Source organism: Musa acuminata, chromosome BXJ1-1 (assembly GCF_036884655.1).
Source record: "Musa acuminata AAA Group cultivar baxijiao chromosome BXJ1-1, Cavendish_Baxijiao_AAA, whole genome shotgun sequence".
Classification (NCBI taxonomy): Eukaryota; Viridiplantae; Streptophyta; class Magnoliopsida; order Zingiberales; family Musaceae; genus Musa; species Musa acuminata.
In genome coordinates, this window is record NC_088327.1 from 25,670,486 (window position 1) to 25,689,784 (window position 19,299).

The window sequence follows — 19,299 nt, forward strand, 5'->3', positions numbered from 1 at the left end:
CTCCCCGTGAATTGCAATAGGTTCTGGTTTCCTACCTTACTGTTGCTGCAATTTAGTTATCCCTATTCGAAAATCCAAAAAAAAAAAAATTTCGTTCCTATATTGCTGCAAATTTTCATCGTAAGTTGCTGAAATTTTTTGACAAAAATTCTGCCATCGCAACTTACACCAATTTTCTTGCTGTTATTGCCAAAATTTTCTTGATTAAATTGGACATCCTTACTGTCATATAAACTGAGATATTGCTGTCAATTCCCTCCTCAAATCTCTCAAATTTTTTGTGGAGATTTCATCGAGAAACCGCTATTTCTTCGACGATAATTCTGCTCTTACAAGATAACACAATTCTGCAGCAAACTTTCACGGATTTCTATCAAACCTATATATGCCTTTAACCTATCAACAAAAGAGAGATCTTAACATCACAGATTTGGAGTCATATACTATGGCATCTGAGGAGACAATCAATGCAAAATTTGAAGCCTTTGAGGCACGAATGGAGGATAAGATTCGGACTCTCCTTATCGAATTCAGTTTGGGCCAACCACCAAGCCCGAAGAAATCACATCAAGGAGAGAGCTCTAACCAATCACATCATGCCCAAAGAGATGACTTCCAAGAGAGGGGAGGCTCTATGACCGACCCCAACTATTCGTGCATGAGAGTGGACTTCCCTAGATGGGAAGAAGGAGACCCAATTGGTTGGATCTCGCGCGCGGAGCGATATTTTCGGTACCATAAAACTGCGGATGCATCCATGGTGGAAATTGCAGCTATACATCTTGAAGGGGATGCCATACAATGGTTTGACTGGTTTGAACACACTTAGGGAGTCCTTTCATGGCGACAATTCAAAGAAAGACTACTGATCCGCTTCGGACCAACTTATTATGAGAACATTGACGGACAACTAGCAAAGATCTGACAAACCTCCACCATTCAGGAGTACCAGACCAGGTTTGAAAGGTTATCTAATCAAACTCATGATTGGTCTGAAAAACAGTTATTGGGAACCTTTATTGAGGGCTTAAAGCCGGAGATCCGGGGAGAAGTTAAGGCGCAACAACCTTACATGCTTATGGCAGCCATCTCTTTCGCATGACTACAAGAGGAGCGATTGAACCATGAAGCCCGGAGGACTAGGATCACTCCACGACCTACAATACTAAAGCCCTCAGCCCCCCCTACTATCAACTGAGTCCCTGCACCGAAAAGGTTAACAAGAGAAGAACTTCGGGAGCGATCTGCGAAGGGGTTATGTTGGCATTGCGACGATGTGGAGCCGCGAGCATCGCTGTAAAAAAGGTAGACTTCTTATGATTGAACCAGTAGGAGAAGAGGTCATTGAACATCTAGAAGAGAGCCTTGAACATGAAGAAGAAGATATGGAAGAAGAGCCACAGCCGACCGACATTACGGTACACGCACTAGCTGGCTACTCAAATCCGCAAACGATGAAAGTTGGAGGCCTTCTCAAACAACAGCCGATCACTGTTCTTGTCAAGCCCCTCAAAATATCCATGATTTTTAAAATTTTCGTCACAGACCAATCCAGGATCCAAACTAACGTTTGAGGACACTGAAAACATTTTATTCATATTCACATCCATAAAACCTGTGCAGTTTATAATCATATATCACATCACTCGATAATTCACATTTATGGCAACCCAAGCCAACTTGACAAACATGAACAACATTTATAAATCCACAAGCTAAATGAATTATACAATCAGAACTCCAACTATTCACCACAAGTTCATATCACCATAAATTAGACTTAACATTATGAAATTCCAAATAAGAGAGATCTCCAAACACTTGGACACAGTATATCTATTTCGGTTCATCGACAACATTTCATTATATACAAGACATACTTATACAACAATATCGTAATAACCAACCAGACTTGCCCATTATTCTGAATAGCTATCCACTGCCTCAGCCCAAATCAAACATCTCGAAGAGTGACAAGCTGACCTGAAAGATTTATATAACAACGGAGTGAGCCAAAAACGGCTCAGCAAGTGACAAAGCATATTCAGAACAAAAGGAATGGTTTCAAACGAGTAAGGTATCATAATGCAAGGCAGAATACAAGAATTCTCAAGGATACCATGTCAATAGATACCAAATCATACGTATCATGTCATTCAAAACATATTTGATCCATAACGAATGGGGCATAGAGTAATTGGAACATATCAATGGCAGATAGGACATTTCAGAACATATCTGTTCATAGCAAATGGAGCACAGAGTAATTGGAACATATCAATGGCAGATAGGACATTTCAGAACATATCAGTTCATAGCAAATGGAGCACAGAGTAATTGGAACATATCAATGGCAAATAGGACATTTCAGAACATATCAGTTCATAGCAAAAGGAGCACAGAGTAATTGGAGCATATCAATGGCATATGAAATGTTCCGGAGCATATCAACGGCATATGGAACATTTCGAAGCATATCATCAGTGAATGAAGCATTTCAGAGCATATCGAAAACAAATATCGTACAGAAGCTCAAACGTCGTCTTTGACGTTGCAAACATATCAATCTTATCCAAAGCATGTACAGAAACACATAACCAAAGCTCTGGATATCATATCAAACATACAGAAGGTGTAGTGGGATCTCAGTCAGAATGTGATTCATCCATTTCTGAATGACCACCTGACAAAAGTCTCCCACGTCTGGGAGCTCCATCCACCCACGTCTAGGTGTAGTCAAAGGGGCCGGCAGAGCATCGCAGGCTCTAAGCAATATCCCATAAAGTGGGACCCCACAAAGCGGGCAAATAAGCGCATACCAGAATATCCCACAAAGCGGGACCCCACAAAGCGGGCAAATCAGCGCATACCCTTTACCATTTCTGGCAAAGGTCCAGACAATCCCACAAACACCAGAGTACAAAAGGGCAGTACGAACAATAAATAGCATATATCAGAAGCACACGCGGAACAACAAACGTACATGTGCCTTTACGAGTCAAATATGATGCAAGGAACAAATCTCTCACAAATGTATTCAGATTTGGAAACGAAATGAAAGCAAGAGCATTCAAGGATTCCAAACAATCATATATAGCTCAATTCAAATAAGAAGGTTAGATAAATTCAATGTCAAAATGAATGAACTGGAATAGGCACATATCGGGAGCAAATGCGGAACAATGGAATATACATATGCCTATATGGGTCAATACGATATAGCATAAACGTTCCACAATGGTTTTCAAGAATGCAATAATTTTAAGGACAAGAGTATACAAGAACTCAAAGCAGTAATATAAAGCTCAATTGAATAAGAAAGCTAAAGGATATCAACTTCCAAAGGAATGAAACCAGAATATGAGAAATCGACCAAAGCTCGATTTCTGGCAGAATACAAGAGGCACATTGAACAAATGATTCAAACTATCAATCGTGCTCCAATTTACTCAGAAATAATCATTGGATAATACTTTCAGATAAGACAGGCTTCATAGGAATTGAACTGTCCAACAGAGAGAGTTACAAATAATTTGGTAAGCAAGTGTCGTAGAACAAAATCTCTGTTGGCAGAATTCATAATGTCAGATTCAACAGATAACTGGGCAGGTGTTTGGATTCCAAATCTTTCAATCCATATATCAAAGAAAGGTCTACGAGTCTAGTTTCCAATGAAATCAGTTTTGAACAAATCAGAGTTTCCAACAAAGACTTATAGGCAGCTCGGTATCAAAAGGTCAGAATCTCAAAAGTTGCACAGATTCGAATCGTTACGTTTAAACAGGAGATATAACAAATGCAAGGCTAGAACAATTCAAAGTTCCTCATATTCAAAGCAAATGTAGAGATAAAAATGGCAGTGAGGAAGATCAGGATACTTGCAATAAGACATATCAGAGCAATTATAGGAGAAACGATCAGGGAACTTGCAATAGAAAGGATCGAAACAAGTGGGAAACTTGCAATAGAAAGGATCGAAACAAGTGGGAAACTTGCCTTTCAAATATTTTGATCTGAATATCCAAGGAAGGTGCCAGTCCAATCTTTCTACTTTTCCTCCGTGTCCTCTCTCTGTTTCGTTTTGTGCTCCCGTTTTCTTCCTTTCTTCGTAACTACATCACGTGTCGAACATCGAGGCACAGTCACCTGCTCTCTCTTACTCTCATTCCTTCTTTTTCTTTCCCAAACGCAGCTGCCACAGCCGCCGCCGCTGCTGCTGCCACAATCGCAACTGCGGTCACAACCGCAGCCCCCTTCCACTGCACTATTTCCTTCTTCCCTTCTCTCGTTCCTACTCTTTCTCTTTCCCAAAAGCAGCTACTGCAGCTACTGCAGCCACCACCGCTACCGCAGCCAACGTCGCAGCCGCAGCCGGAGTCGCAGCCACCACACTCGCAGCCTCTTCTTCCTCCCCTGCTCTATTTCCTCCTCCTCTTCTAGCTGCAGCTGCCACTGCCGCAGCTGCCACCCCTTCTCCTCTTCCTCTCTTCTTCCTCTCCTTCCCTTTCTCTTCTTCTTCCTTTCCTTCTCTTCTTTCCCAGCCACAGCTGCAGCTGCCATCGCCGCAGCCGCAGCCCCTTCTCCTCTTCCTCTCTTCTTCCTCTCCTTCCCTTTCTCTTCTTCTTCCTTTCCTTTTTCTCTTCCTCTTTCCCTGCCACAGCTGCAGCTGCCACAACCGCAGCCGTAGCTACTTCTTTCCCTTCTCCTCTTCCTTCTCCTTCCTTTCTTCTTCTTCTCTCCCCGCTGCAACTGCTGCAGTCGCGGCCGCAGCCACGGCCGCAACCTCTCCCTCCTCCCCTGCTCATCTTCCTCTTCTTCTTCTCTTCCAGCTGCAGCTGCCATCGCCGCAGCTGCAGCCCCTTCTTCCCCGGCGTCACACACACCCTCTCCTCTGTTTCCTCTGCAGGAAACAGAGGTATCACACCTCTTTCTCTTCCTCTTCTTCTTCTTCTCCTCTTCCCCTCTTCCCTTTTCCTCCCCAAGGCCACACATCTCCTCGCTGCAGCCTTGCCGCAGCTATCTTCTTCTTCTTCTTCTTCTTCTTCTTCCCTTTTCATCCTCAACGCCCCACACATCCTCTCCTCTGTTTCCACCTGCGGGAAACAGAGGTGCTGCAGCCCTGGCTGCTGCAGCTGCCTCTCTTTTCCCTCTTCTTCTCCTTCTCTTCTTCTCCTCTTCCCTTTTCCTCCCCAAAGCCACACACCTCCTCGCTGCAGCCATGCCGCAGCTATCCTCCTCTCTTCTTCTTCTTCTTCTTCTTCTTCTTCTCTTCTCCCTCTTCTTCCTCTCTTCTTCTCCCCACGCCCCACAGCTCCTCGCTGCAGCCCTCGCTGCAGCCACCTCCTCTTCTTCTTCTTCTTCTCTTCTCCCTCTTCTTCCTCTCTTCTTCCTCCTCTCTTCTTTTCCCTCTTCTTCTTCTTTTCTTCACTCCTCATGCCCCACCGCTCCTCTCTGTTTCTCGAAGAAACAAAGAGTGCGTGGGAGGCGGTGGGATAATACCGAATTTTCGGTTTTTCCTTTTCTTTTTTTTTTTCTTTTTGCAACTTAGCAGTTTAGTCCTTGTAATTTCTATATTTACATATAGGTCCCCCAATTTACATATAAATCCTTATTAATACATTTTTAAAAGTGGGGGATATTACACTCTCCCCCCCCTTAAAAGAAAATTTAGTCCTCTAAATTGGTCATAGCTCAATCGATGAAAAGATGAGGATTATGATTTCTTTATTTCCTCCTCCTACTCTTAAATAATTTCATCAATTCAATACAATTACACAATTTTCCAAGAGTGACCGAAATATTCTCCTCCTTGATCCTCAATAGATGGTAACCCGACCTTCAAACAATCTTTTAAAATCCCTGTGCACTCTGTAGTTAATCAAACAAGTGGTCACTTTAGAAAATACTCGTTTTTTGATGGTCACCTAATTCAACTATCTATAATCAATACAAAGCCTCAATGTTCCATCCATCTTTTAACTAACACCGGAGCATCTCATGATGAAATATTAAGCCAAATAAAATCCTCATTTAATAATCCTTGTAGTTGCTTTTCTAATTCCACTTACTCAAATGATATCTTTCTGTAGAGAGGCTTAGATTTTAGGATTGTCCCAAGGACCAAATCAAAAGCAAAATCACATTTGGAGGTAATCCAAACAAGTCATCCTGGGATACATTAGGCAAGGAGATAAATAATGTCCAATACTCTCAAAATAAAAGATCGACTGATCAAATATGCAAAAAGTGATCATTTGTTATATACCAATCCATACTGGTATGATAGGAAGATAGCCAATCCATACCAAGTATAATATCAAAACTCCAAATCTCTAGGAGAACTAAATCAGCAAAAGTTCAAGTTCTCCAATAAGAATCAGACAAGAGGACTAGATTTAAGTTCGTTATCAAAGAATCTCCAATGATTGTACTTACATATATCACATAATGTAGTGGTCTAGGTTGAATACCCAAGTGATAAGCAAAATATTACGAATCAAATCGTAGATTGGACCCATGGTCGAACAAATATTTGCATTCTTTCATAAACATGCATAATACCTTTGACCACTAATTCAGAAGTTTCAGAATCATATTCAGTGATAGCATACACTCTTACATGGGCTGATGATTTAGGAGGCAGTGACTCTTTCTTCTTGTTCAAAGGGCAAACTTTTATTTTATGATCCAACTTTCTACAAGTAAAATAGACTCCAATCACCCGAAAACACAAACTTGTTTCATAATTTAACTTATAATTCACACATGATTGAGTCTTTTATGATGACCTCCAATTTCAAATCCAAATGTCTTGATCCTCTTGTTGTTACTTACTGATTCATTTCCAATCATATTTTTATTGGTAAACTTGTTCTTGTCATTCTTGCCATTGATCTTCAAAAATTCTTTTCATTGTTGCCGTCAATAATAAGTCTTTACTTCCAATATAACGTAGCAAAAGAAATCTTTTGATCATTAGAATAATTTTGTATATCAAATATCTTCTCCATTTGCATCATCCATTTTTCTACCACCAATGAAATTAGGTCCACCATGCTTCCGCTGCGCCACTCTGATTCAATATCCCCAAACAATCCTTTCATTCCCCTTAATTAATCAGAAACAATGAAATAGGAGGACCAAATGTCCTCATCATCCCAGATTCCTAAAATACATCAAAGAAAATTTCCACCAATCACTATAGTTCATTAGACCTCAATATATTTTGCATGTCAACATATCAAATATTTCAGTAATCCTCAAACAATGCTCTGATACCACCTCTGTCAAGCCCCTCAAAATATCCATGACTTTTAAAATTTTCGTCACAGACCAATCCAGGATCCAAACTAACGTTTGAGGACACTGAAAACATTCTATTCATATTCACATCCATAAAACCTGTGCAGTTTATAATCATATATCACATCACTCGATAATTCACATTTATGGCAACCCAAGCCAACTTGACAAACATGAACAACATTTATAAATCCACAAGCTAAATGAATTATACAATCAGAACTCCAACTATTCACCACAAGTTCATATCACCATAAATTAGACTTAACATTCTGAAATTCCAAATAAGAGAGATCTCCAAACACTTGGACACAGTATATTTATTTCGGTTCATCGACAACATTTCATTATATACAAGACATACTTATACAACAATATCGTAATAACCAACCAGACTTGCCCATTATTCTGAATAGCTATCCACTGCCTCAGCCCAAATCAAACATCTCGAAGAGTGACAAGCTGACCTGAAAGATTTATATAACAACGGAGTGAGCCAAAAACGGCTCAGCAAGTGACAAAGCATATTCAGAACAAAAGGAACGGTTTCAAACGAGTAAGGTATCATAATGCAAGGCAGAATACAAGAATTCTCAAGGATACCATCTCAATAGATACCAAATCATACGTATCATGTCATTCAAAACATATTTGATCCATAACGAATGGGGCATAGAGTAATTGGAACATATCAATGGCAGATAGGACATTTCAGAACATATCTGTTCATAGCAAATGGAGCACAGAGTAATTGGAACATATCAATGGCAGATAGGACATTTCAGAACATATCAGTTCATAGCAAATGGAGCACAGAGTAATTGGAACATATCAATGGCAGATAGGACATTTCAGAACATATCAGTTCATAGCAAAAGGAGCACAGAGTAATTGGAGCATATCAATGGCATATGAAATGTTCCGGAGCATATCAACGGCATATGGAACATTTCGAAGCATATCATCAGTGAATGAAGCATTTCAGAGCATATCGAAAACAAATATCGTACAGAAGCTCAAACGTCGTCTTTGACGTTGCAAACATATCAATCTTATCCAAAGCATGTACAGAAACACATAACCAAAGCTCTGGATATCATATCAAACATACAGAAGGTGTAGTGGGATCTCAGTCAGAATGTGATTCATCCATTTCTGAATGACCACCTGACAAAAGTCTCCCACGTCTGGGAGCTCCATCCACCCACGTCTAGGTGTAGTCAAAGGGGCCGGCAGAGCATCGCAGGCTCTAAGCAATATCCCACAAAGTGGGACCCCACAAAGCGGGCAAATAAGCGCATACTAGAATATCCCACAAAGCGGGACCCCACAAAGCGGGCAAATCAGCGCATACCCTTTACCATTTCTGGCAAAGGTCCAGACAATCCCACAAACACCAGAGTACAAAAGGGCAGTACGAACAATAAATAGCATATATCAGAAGCACACGCGGAACAACAAACGTACATGTGCCTTTACGAGTCAAATATGATGCAAGGAACAAATCTCTCACAAATGTATTCAGATTTGGAAACGAAATGAAAGCAAGAGCATTCAAGGATTCCAAACAATCATATATAGCTCAATTCAAATAAGAAGGTTAGATAAATTCAATGTCAAAATGAATGAACTGGAATAGGCACATATCGGGAGCAAATGCGGAACAATGGAATATACATATGCCTATATGGGTCAATACGATATAGCATAAACGTTCCACAATGGTTTTCAAGAATGCAATAATTTTAAGGACAAGAGTATACAAGAACTCAAAGCAGTAATATAAAGCTCAATTGAATAAGAAAGCTAAAGGATATCAACTTCCAAAGGAATGAAACCAGAATATGAGAAATCGACCAAAGCTCGATTTCTGGCAGAATACAAGAGGCACATTGAACAAATGATTCAAACTATCAATCGTGCTCCAATTTACTCAGAAATAATCATTGGATAATACTTTCAGATAAGACAGGCTTCATAGGAATTGAACTGTCCAACAGAGAGAGTTACAAATAATTTGGTAAGCAAGTGTCGTAGAACAAAATCTCTGTTGGCAGAATTCATAATGTCAGATTCAACAGATAACTGGGCAGGTGTTTGGATTCCAAATCTTTCAATCCATATATCAAAGAAAGGTCTACGAGTCTAGTTTCCAATGAAATCAGTTTTGAACAAATCAGAGTTTCCAACAAAGACTTATAGGCAGCTCGGTATCAAAAGGTCAGAATCTCAAAAGTTGCACAGATTCGAATCGTTACGTTTAAACAGGAGATATAACAAATGCAAGGCTAGAACAATTCAAAGTTCCTCATATTCAAAGCAAATGTAGAGATAAAAATGGCAGTGAGGAAGATCAGGATACTTGCAATAAGACATATCAGAGCAATTATAGGAGAAACGATCAGGGAACTTGCAATAGAAAGGATCGAAACAAGTGGGAAACTTGCAATAGAAAGGATCGAAACAAGTGGGAAACTTGCCTTTCAAATATTTTGATCTGAATATCCAAGGAAGGTGCCAGTCCAATCTTTCTACTTTTCCTCCGTGTCCTCTCTCTGTTTCGTTTTGTGCTCCCGTTTTCTTCCTTTCTTCGTAACTACATCACGTGTCGAACATCGAGGCACAGTCACCTGCTCTCTCTTACTCTCATTCCTTCTTTTTCTTTCCCAAACGCAGCTGCCACAGCCGCCGCCGCTGCTGCTGCCACAATCGCAACTGCGGTCACAACCGCAGCCCCCTTCCACTGCACTATTTCCTTCTTCCCTTCTCTCGTTCCTACTCTTTCTCTTTCCCAAAAGCAGCTACTGCAGCTACTGCAGCCACCACCGCTACCGCAGCCAACGTCGCAGCCGCAGCCGGAGTCGCAGCCACCACACTCGCAGCCTCTTCTTCCTCCCCTGCTCTATTTCCTCCTCCTCTTCTAGCTGCAGCTGCCACTGCCGCAGCTGCCACCCCTTCTCCTCTTCCTCTCTTCTTCCTCTCCTTCCCTTTCTCTTCTTCTTCCTTTCCTTCTCTTCTTTCCCAGCCACAGCTGCAGCTGCCATCGCCGCAGCCGCAGCCCCTTCTCCTCTTCCTCTCTTCTTCCTCTCCTTCCCTTTCTCTTCTTCTTCCTTTCCTTTTTCTCTTCCTCTTTCCCTGCCACAGCTGCAGCTGCCACAACCGCAGCCGTAGCTACTTCTTTCCCTTCTCCTCTTCCTTCTCCTTCCTTTCTTCTTCTTCTCTCCCCGCTGCAACTGCTGCAGTCGCGGCCGCAGCCACGGCCGCAACCTCTCCCTCCTCCCCTGCTCATCTTCCTCTTCTTCTTCTCTTCCAGCTGCAGCTGCCATCGCCGCAGCTGCAGCCCCTTCTTCCCCGGCGTCACACACACCCTCTCCTCTGTTTCCTCTGCAGGAAACAGAGGTATCACACCTCTTTCTCTTCCTCTTCTTCTTCTTCTCCTCTTCCCCTCTTCCCTTTTCCTCCCCAAGGCCACACATCTCCTCGCTGCAGCCTTGCCGCAGCTATCTTCTTCTTCTTCTTCTTCTTCTTCTTCTTCTTCTTCTTCTTCTTCTTCCCTTTTCATCCTCAACGCCCCACACATCCTCTCCTCTGTTTCCACCTGCGGGAAACAGAGGTGCTGCAGCCCTGGCTGCTGCAGCTGCCTCTCTTTTCCCTCTTCTTCTCCTTCTCTTCTTCTCCTCTTCCCTTTTCCTCCCCAAAGCCACACACCTCCTCGCTGCAGCCATGCCGCAGCTATCCTCCTCTCTTCTTCTTCTTCTTCTTCTTCTTCTTCTCTTCTCCCTCTTCTTCCTCTCTTCTTCTCCCCACGCCCCACAGCTCCTCGCTGCAGCCCTCGCTGCAGCCACCTCCTCTTCTTCTTCTTCTTCTCTTCTCCCTCTTCTTCCTCTCTTCTTCCTCCTCTCTTCTTTTCCCTCTTCTTCTTCTTTTCTTCACTCCTCATGCCCCACCGCTCCTCTCTGTTTCTCGAAGAAACAAAGAGTGCGTGGGAGGCGGTGGGATAATACCGAATTTTCGGTTTTTCCTTTTCTTTTTTTTTTTCTTTTTGCAACTTAGCAGTTTAGTCCTTGTAATTTCTATATTTACATATAGGTCCCCCAATTTACATATAAATCCTTATTAATACATTTTTAAAAGTGGGGGATATTACACTCTCCCCCCCCTTAAAAGAAAATTTAGTCCTCTAAATTGGTCATAGCTCAATCGATGAAAAGATGAGGATTATGATTTCTTTATTTCCTCCTCCTACTCTTAAATAATTTCATCAATTCAATACAATTACACAATTTTCCAAGAGTGACCGAAATATTCTCCTCCTTGATCCTCAATAGATGGTAACCCGACCTTCAAACAATCTTTTAAAATCCCTGTGCACTCTGTAGTTAATCAAACAAGTGGTCACTTTAGAAAATACTCGTTTTTTGATGGTCACCTAATTCAACTATCTATAATCAATACAAAGCCTCAATGTTCCATCCATCTTTTAACTAACACCGGAGCATCTCATGATGAAATATTAAGCCAAATAAAATCCTCATTTAATAATCCTTGTAGTTGCTTTTCTAATTCCACTTACTCAAATGATATCTTTCTGTAGAGAGGCTTAGATTTTAGGATTGTCCCAAGGACCAAATCAAAAGCAAAATCACATTTGGAGGTAATCCAAACAAGTCATCCTGGGATACATTAGGCAAGGAGATAAATAATGTCCAATACTCTCAAAATAAAAGATCGACTGATCAAATATGCAAAAAGTGATCATTTGTTATATACCAATCCATACTGGTATGATAGGAAGATAGCCAATCCATACCAAGTATAATATCAAAACTCCAAATCTCTAGGAGAACTAAATCAGCAAAAGTTCAAGTTCTCCAATAAGAATCAGACAAGAGGACTAGATTTAAGTTCGTTATCAAAGAATCTCCAATGATTGTACTTACATATATCACATAATGTAGTGGTCTAGGTTGAATACCCAAGTGATAAGCAAAATATTACGAATCAAATCGTAGATTGGACCCATGGTCGAACAAATATTTGCATTCTTTCATAAACATGCATAATACCTTTGACCACTAATTCAGAAGTTTCAGAATCATATTCAGTGATAGCATACACTCTTACATGGGCTGATGATTTAGGAGGCAGTGACTCTTTCTTCTTGTTCAAAGGGCAAACTTTTATTTTATGATCCAACTTTCTACAAGTAAAATAGACTCCAATCACCCGAAAACACAAACTTGTTTCATAATTTAACTTATAATTCACACATGATTGAGTCTTTTATGATGACCTCCAATTTCAAATCCAAATGTCTTGATCCTCTTGTTGTTACTTACTGATTCATTTCCAATCATATTTTTATTGGTAAACTTGTTCTTGTCATTCTTGCCATTGATCTTCAAAAATTCTTTTCATTGTTGCCGTCAATAATAAGTCTTTACTTCCAATATAACGTAGCAAAAGAAATCTTTTGATCATTAGAATAATTTTGTATATCAAATATCTTCTCCATTTGCATCATCCATTTTTCTACCACCAATGAAATTAGGTCCACCATGCTTCCGCTGCGCCACTCTGATTCAATATCCCCAAACAATCCTTTCATTCCCCTTAATTAATCAGAAACAATGAAATAGGAGGACCAAATGTCCTCATCATCCCAGATTCCTAAAATACATCAAAGAAAATTTCCACCAATCACTATAGTTCATTAGACCTCAATATATTTTGCATGTCAACATATCAAATATTTCAGTAATCCTCAAACAATGCTCTGATACCACCTCTGTCAAGCCCCTCAAAATATCCATGACTTTTAAAATTTTCGTCACAGACCAATCCAGGATCCAAACTAACGTTTGAGGACACTGAAAACATTCTATTCATATTCACATCCATAAAACCTGTGCAGTTTATAATCATATATCACATCACTCGATAATTCACATTTATGGCAACCCAAGCCAACTTGACAAACATGAACAACATTTATAAATCCACAAGCTAAATGAATTATACAATCAGAACTCCAACTATTCACCACAAGTTCATATCACCATAAATTAGACTTAACATTCTGAAATTCCAAATAAGAGAGATCTCCAAACACTTGGACACAGTATATTTATTTCGGTTCATCGACAACATTTCATTATATACAAGACATACTTATACAACAATATCGTAATAACCAACCAGACTTGCCCATTATTCTGAATAGCTATCCACTGCCTCAGCCCAAATCAAACATCTCGAAGAGTGACAAGCTGACCTGAAAGATTTATATAACAACGGAGTGAGCCAAAAACGGCTCAGCAAGTGACAAAGCATATTCAGAACAAAAGGAACGGTTTCAAACGAGTAAGGTATCATAATGCAAGGCAGAATACAAGAATTCTCAAGGATACCATCTCAATAGATACCAAATCATACGTATCATGTCATTCAAAACATATTTGATCCATAACGAATGGGGCATAGAGTAATTGGAACATATCAATGGCAGATAGGACATTTCAGAACATATCTGTTCATAGCAAATGGAGCACAGAGTAATTGGAACATATCAATGGCAGATAGGACATTTCAGAACATATCAGTTCATAGCAAATGGAGCACAGAGTAATTGGAACATATCAATGGCAGATAGGACATTTCAGAACATATCAGTTCATAGCAAAAGGAGCACAGAGTAATTGGAGCATATCAATGGCATATGAAATGTTCCGGAGCATATCAACGGCATATGGAACATTTCGAAGCATATCATCAGTGAATGAAGCATTTCAGAGCATATCGAAAACAAATATCGTACAGAAGCTCAAACGTCGTCTTTGACGTTGCAAACATATCAATCTTATCCAAAGCATGTACAGAAACACATAACCAAAGCTCTGGATATCATATCAAACATACAGAAGGTGTAGTGGGATCTCAGTCAGAATGTGATTCATCCATTTCTGAATGACCACCTGACAAAAGTCTCCCACGTCTGGGAGCTCCATCCACCCACGTCTAGGTGTAGTCAAAGGGGCCGGCAGAGCATCGCAGGCTCTAAGCAATATCCCACAAAGTGGGACCCCACAAAGCGGGCAAATAAGCGCATACCAGAATATCCCACAAAGCGGGACCCCACAAAGCGGGCAAATCAGCGCATACCCTTTACCATTTCTGGCAAAGGTCCAGACAATCCCACAAACACCAGAGTACAAAAGGGCAGTACGAACAATAAATAGCATATATCAGAAGCACACGCGGAACAACAAACGTACATGTGCCTTTACGAGTCAAATATGATGCAAGGAACAAATCTCTCACAAATGTATTCAGATTTGGAAACGAAATGAAAGCAAGAGCATTCAAGGATTCCAAACAATCATATATAGCTCAATTCAAATAAGAAGGTTAGATAAATTCAATGTCAAAATGAATGAACTGGAATAGGCACATATCGGGAGCAAATGCGGAACAATGGAATATACATATGCCTATATGGGTCAATACGATATAGCATAAACGTTCCACAATGGTTTTCAAGAATGCAATAATTTTAAGGACAAGAGTATACAAGAACTCAAAGCAGTAATATAAAGCTCAATTGAATAAGAAAGCTAAAGGATATCAACTTCCAAAGGAATGAAACCAGAATATGAGAAATCGACCAAAGCTCGATTTCTGGCAGAATACAAGAGGCACATTGAACAAATGATTCAAACTATCAATCGTGCTCCAATTTACTCAGAAATAATCATTGGATAATACTTTCAGATAAGACAGGCTTCATAGGAATTGAACTGTCCAACAGAGAGAGTTACAAATAATTTGGTAAGCAAGTGTCGTAGAACAAAATCTCTGTTGGCAGAATTCATAATGTCAGATTCAACAGATAACTGGGCAGGTGTTTGGATTCCAAATCTTTCAATCCATATATCAAAGAAAGGTCTACGAGTCTAGTTTCCAATGAAATCAGTTTTGAACAAATCAGAGTTTCCAACAAAGACTTATAGGCAGCTCGGTATCAAAAGGTCAGAATCTCAAAAGTTGCACAGATTCGAATCGTTACGTTTAAACAGGAGATATAACAAATGCAAGGCTAGAACAATTCAAAGTTCCTCATATTCAAAGCAAATGTAGAGATAAAAATGGCAGTGAGGAAGATCAGGATACTTGCAATAAGACATATCAGAGCAATTATAGGAGAAACGATCAGGGAACTTGCAATAGAAAGGATCGAAACAAGTGGGAAACTTGCAATAGAAAGGATCGAAACAAGTGGGAAACTTGCCTTTCAAATATTTTGATCTGAATATCCAAGGAAGGTGCCAGTCCAATCTTTCTACTTTTCCTCCGTGTCCTCTCTCTGTTTCGTTTTGTGCTCCCGTTTTCTTCCTTTCTTCGTAACTACATCACGTGTCGAACATCGAGGCACAGTCACCTGCTCTCTCTTACTCTCATTCCTTCTTTTTCTTTCCCAAACGCAGCTGCCACAGCCGCCGCCGCTGCTGCTGCCACAATCGCAACTGCGGTCACAACCGCAGCCCCCTTCCACTGCACTATTTCCTTCTTCCCTTCTCTCGTTCCTACTCTTTCTCTTTCCCAAAAGCAGCTACTGCAGCTACTGCAGCCACCACCGCTACCGCAGCCAACGTCGCAGCCGCAGCCGGAGTCGCAGCCACCACACTCGCAGCCTCTTCTTCCTCCCCTGCTCTATTTCCTCCTCCTCTTCTAGCTGCAGCTGCCACTGCCGCAGCTGCCACCCCTTCTCCTCTTCCTCTCTTCTTCCTCTCCTTCCCTTTCTCTTCTTCTTCCTTTCCTTCTCTTCTTTCCCAGCCACAGCTGCAGCTGCCATCGCCGCAGCCGCAGCCCCTTCTCCTCTTCCTCTCTTCTTCCTCTCCTTCCCTTTCTCTTCTTCTTCCTTTCCTTTTTCTCTTCCTCTTTCCCTGCCACAGCTGCAGCTGCCACAACCGCAGCCGTAGCTACTTCTTTCCCTTCTCCTCTTCCTTCTCCTTCCTTTCTTCTTCTTCTCTCCCCGCTGCAACTGCTGCAGTCGCGGCCGCAGCCACGGCCGCAACCTCTCCCTCCTCCCCTGCTCATCTTCCTCTTCTTCTTCTCTTCCAGCTGCAGCTGCCATCGCCGCAGCTGCAGCCCCTTCTTCCCCGGCGTCACACACACCCTCTCCTCTGTTTCCTCTGCAGGAAACAGAGGTATCACACCTCTTTCTCTTCCTCTTCTTCTTCTTCTCCTCTTCCCCTCTTCCCTTTTCCTCCCCAAGGCCACACATCTCCTCGCTGCAGCCTTGCCGCAGCTATCTTCTTCTTCTTCTTCTTCTTCTTCTTCTTCTTCTTCTTCTTCTTCTTCTTCTTCTTCTTCTTCTTCCCTTTTCATCCTCAACGCCCCACACATCCTCTCCTCTGTTTCCACCTGCGGGAAACAGAGGTGCTGCAGCCCTGGCTGCTGCAGCTGCCTCTCTTTTCCCTCTTCTTCTCCTTCTCTTCTTCTCCTCTTCCCTTTTCCTCCCCAAAGCCACACACCTCCTCGCTGCAGCCATGCCGCAGCTATCCTCCTCTCTTCTTCTTCTTCTTCTTCTTCTTCTTCTCTTCTCCCTCTTCTTCCTCTCTTCTTCTCCCCACGCCCCACAGCTCCTCGCTGCAGCCCTCGCTGCAGCCACCTCCTCTTCTTCTTCTTCTTCTCTTCTCCCTCTTCTTCCTCTCTTCTTCCTCCTCTCTTCTTTTCCCTCTTCTTCTTCTTTTCTTCACTCCTCATGCCCCACCGCTCCTCTCTGTTTCTCGAAAGAAACAGAGAGTGCGTGGGAGGCGGTGGGATAATACCGAATTTTCGGTTTTTCCTTTTCTTTTTTTTTTTCTTTTTGCAACTTAGCAGTTTAGTCCTTGTAATTTCTATATTTACATATAGGTCCCCCAATTTACATATAAATCCTTATTAATACATTTTTAAAAGTGGGGGATATTACAGTTCTCATCGACACGGGTAGCACTAATAACTTCCTAAATTGTAAGGTTGCTGCTCGGATGACACTGCATATTGAAGGTTGCAGCAAGTTCGATGTAAAGGTTGCCGACGGCAGAATCTTAAAGTGCGACCAAAGATGCCCGCAAGTGAAACTATTACTGCAAGACCAAGAAATTATCACCGATTTCTTCCTCCTACCAATCGATGACTATGAGGCAGTGCTTGGTATAGAATGGCTGACTACACTAGGTGATGTCTCTTGTGTTAGGATCAAGAGCACTAAGAGGGGGGGGGGGGTGAATTAGTGCAGCGGAAATCTTTCACTATTAAAATCGAAAGCTGCGTTCGTTTGATAAAAATAATTTTGATGTAAAAGCTGATTCTAAGATTACTTTAACTTAAGATTAAGCGAGATGACGTTAAAGTAAATCTACGAAAGCAATTTGCAGTTTATGATGAAAATCAGAATGCAAGCGCAAACTGAAATGCGACGTTCGTACGATAAAACCGGTTTACGTCTAAATGACAATTTTGAAGATACTGAACTTTGAGATATGTTTTATAAATGTGCAGAAGGCAGTTTGTAGTTATGATTGAAATCAAAACATAAACGTAAATTGAAATGTAATGATCGTACGAAAAAGCCGATTTACGTCTAAATGCAGATTCGGAAAGCTCTGAACTTAGAAACTCATTCGTAAAAGCGCAGAAGGCGGTAGCTATTTAGGAGGTTTGCAGTAAAGATAAAATGCTCAAAGTAAATGCAAACCGAGATTTAGAGTGGTTCAGTCAATCTTGACCTACTCCACTTTTGGCTTCCTCCACCGACGAGGTCACCGACGTCAACTAGAGGCCTTCCTTCAATAGGCGAAGGCCAACCACCCTTTTACAGTTTCACTCCTTTTGACAGGCTTAGGAGACAACCCTTACAGAAATTTTCTCTCCTCTCTTTACAACTCAAAACTTTGAAGAACAAAGGGAGGAGAACTTTTGGCCTTTACAACAATTTTGAGCTATAAGAATCACAGAAAAAGATCAAGATTTCGAGTGTAAGTTCTGTTCTTTCAGTGCTGAATGGGTGGGGTATTTATAGGCCCCAACCCAGTTCAAATTTGGAACTCAAAACTGTCAATTCCTGGAATTCCGGGATCAGGCGGTTGCACTTCCTGACTGGGGCGGTTGCACCACCTGACAGAGCTCGAAAACTAAGCCTCTGGGCGGTGCCACCTCTGTCAGGGGCGGTTGCACCTCTCTGCCAGAGCTCGAAGACCGAGCTCGGGCGGTTGCACCTCCTGACTGGGGCAGTTGCACCGCTTGCCAAAGCTCGAAGACCGAGCTCAGGCGGTGCTACCTCCTATCAGGGGAGGTTGCACCGCCCAGTCTCGCTCAGAGACTGAGCCCAGGCGGTGCTACCTCCTGGCTGGGGCGGTTGCACCGCCCAGTCTCCCTGGGAGACTTAGCCCAAGCGGTGCTACCTCCTAGCTTGGGCGGTTGTACCTCCCACAGCAATCAAGGTCCGAATAGGTAGATCCATTCGGCCCAATTTGGGTTTTTCAGGGGCCCAATTGCCCCAAGATTAAGCTAATGGGATCACCTCCCATTTCCAACTTAATCAATGTGCTAACTATGATTATTCCTTAGACATTTACTGCAGCTTGCTCTGGTGCGTCAATCGCTTCTGCCGGCGAGCTTCCGGCGAACTTCCGTCGATCATCCGATTAACCCTCGATGATTCTCCAGCGGACTTTCGGCAAACTCCTGGACTTGCGAAGATACACTTGGCGAGTTCCGACGAGCTTCTTTTGACAAGCTTATGGACTTCTCGGATTTGTTCCCGTAGAACCTCCGACGACTGTCCGAACTTCCGTCGAACTCTCGAACTCCCAACGTGATCATTGTCTTGACTCCGGCGCAACTCCTGCTGCATGTCTAACTTTCATCGTAGTTAATCCTGCACACTTATCTCAACACATAGATTAGACAACAAATGACAATTGACTTCATCATCAAAATCCGAGATTCAAC

At 41.9% G+C, this 19,299-nt stretch overlaps 1 protein-coding gene across 3 annotated transcripts; it reads right to left on the minus strand.

Moving 5' to 3' along the window:
• Window positions 1-1,588: 1,588 nt before the first annotated feature.
• Window positions 1,589-17,292, minus strand: LOC135677401 (vicilin-like seed storage protein At2g18540). 3 transcript variants are annotated; one of them, XM_065189709.1, is made up of 4 exons: window positions 15,590-17,292; window positions 9,783-13,576; window positions 3,997-7,769; window positions 1,589-1,983 (listed from the first exon to the last, which is right to left on the minus strand). In XM_065189709.1, exon 1 carries the CDS (start codon window positions 17,065-17,067, stop codon window positions 16,030-16,032), a length of 1,038 nt encoding a protein of 345 aa, XP_065045781.1. In that variant the 5' UTR covers window positions 17,068-17,292; the 3' UTR covers window positions 1,589-1,983; window positions 3,997-7,769; window positions 9,783-13,576; window positions 15,590-16,029. The 3 variants fall into 3 exon arrangements, with proteins under 3 accessions (XP_065045781.1, XP_065045790.1, XP_065045771.1); XM_065189718.1 differs by lacking the exon at window positions 1,589-1,983 and having other exon boundaries at window positions 2,478-7,769; window positions 15,590-17,285; XM_065189699.1 differs by lacking the exons at window positions 1,589-1,983; window positions 3,997-7,769 and having other exon boundaries at window positions 8,264-13,576.
• Window positions 17,293-19,299: the final 2,007 nt, after the last annotated feature.

Bases quoted from the DNA above. Each gene is read 5' to 3' on its own strand.
- LOC135677401 (XM_065189709.1), bottom strand. From the start codon at position 17,067: ATGAGGAGTGAAGAAAAGAAGAAGAAGAGGGAAAAGAAGAGAGGAGGA.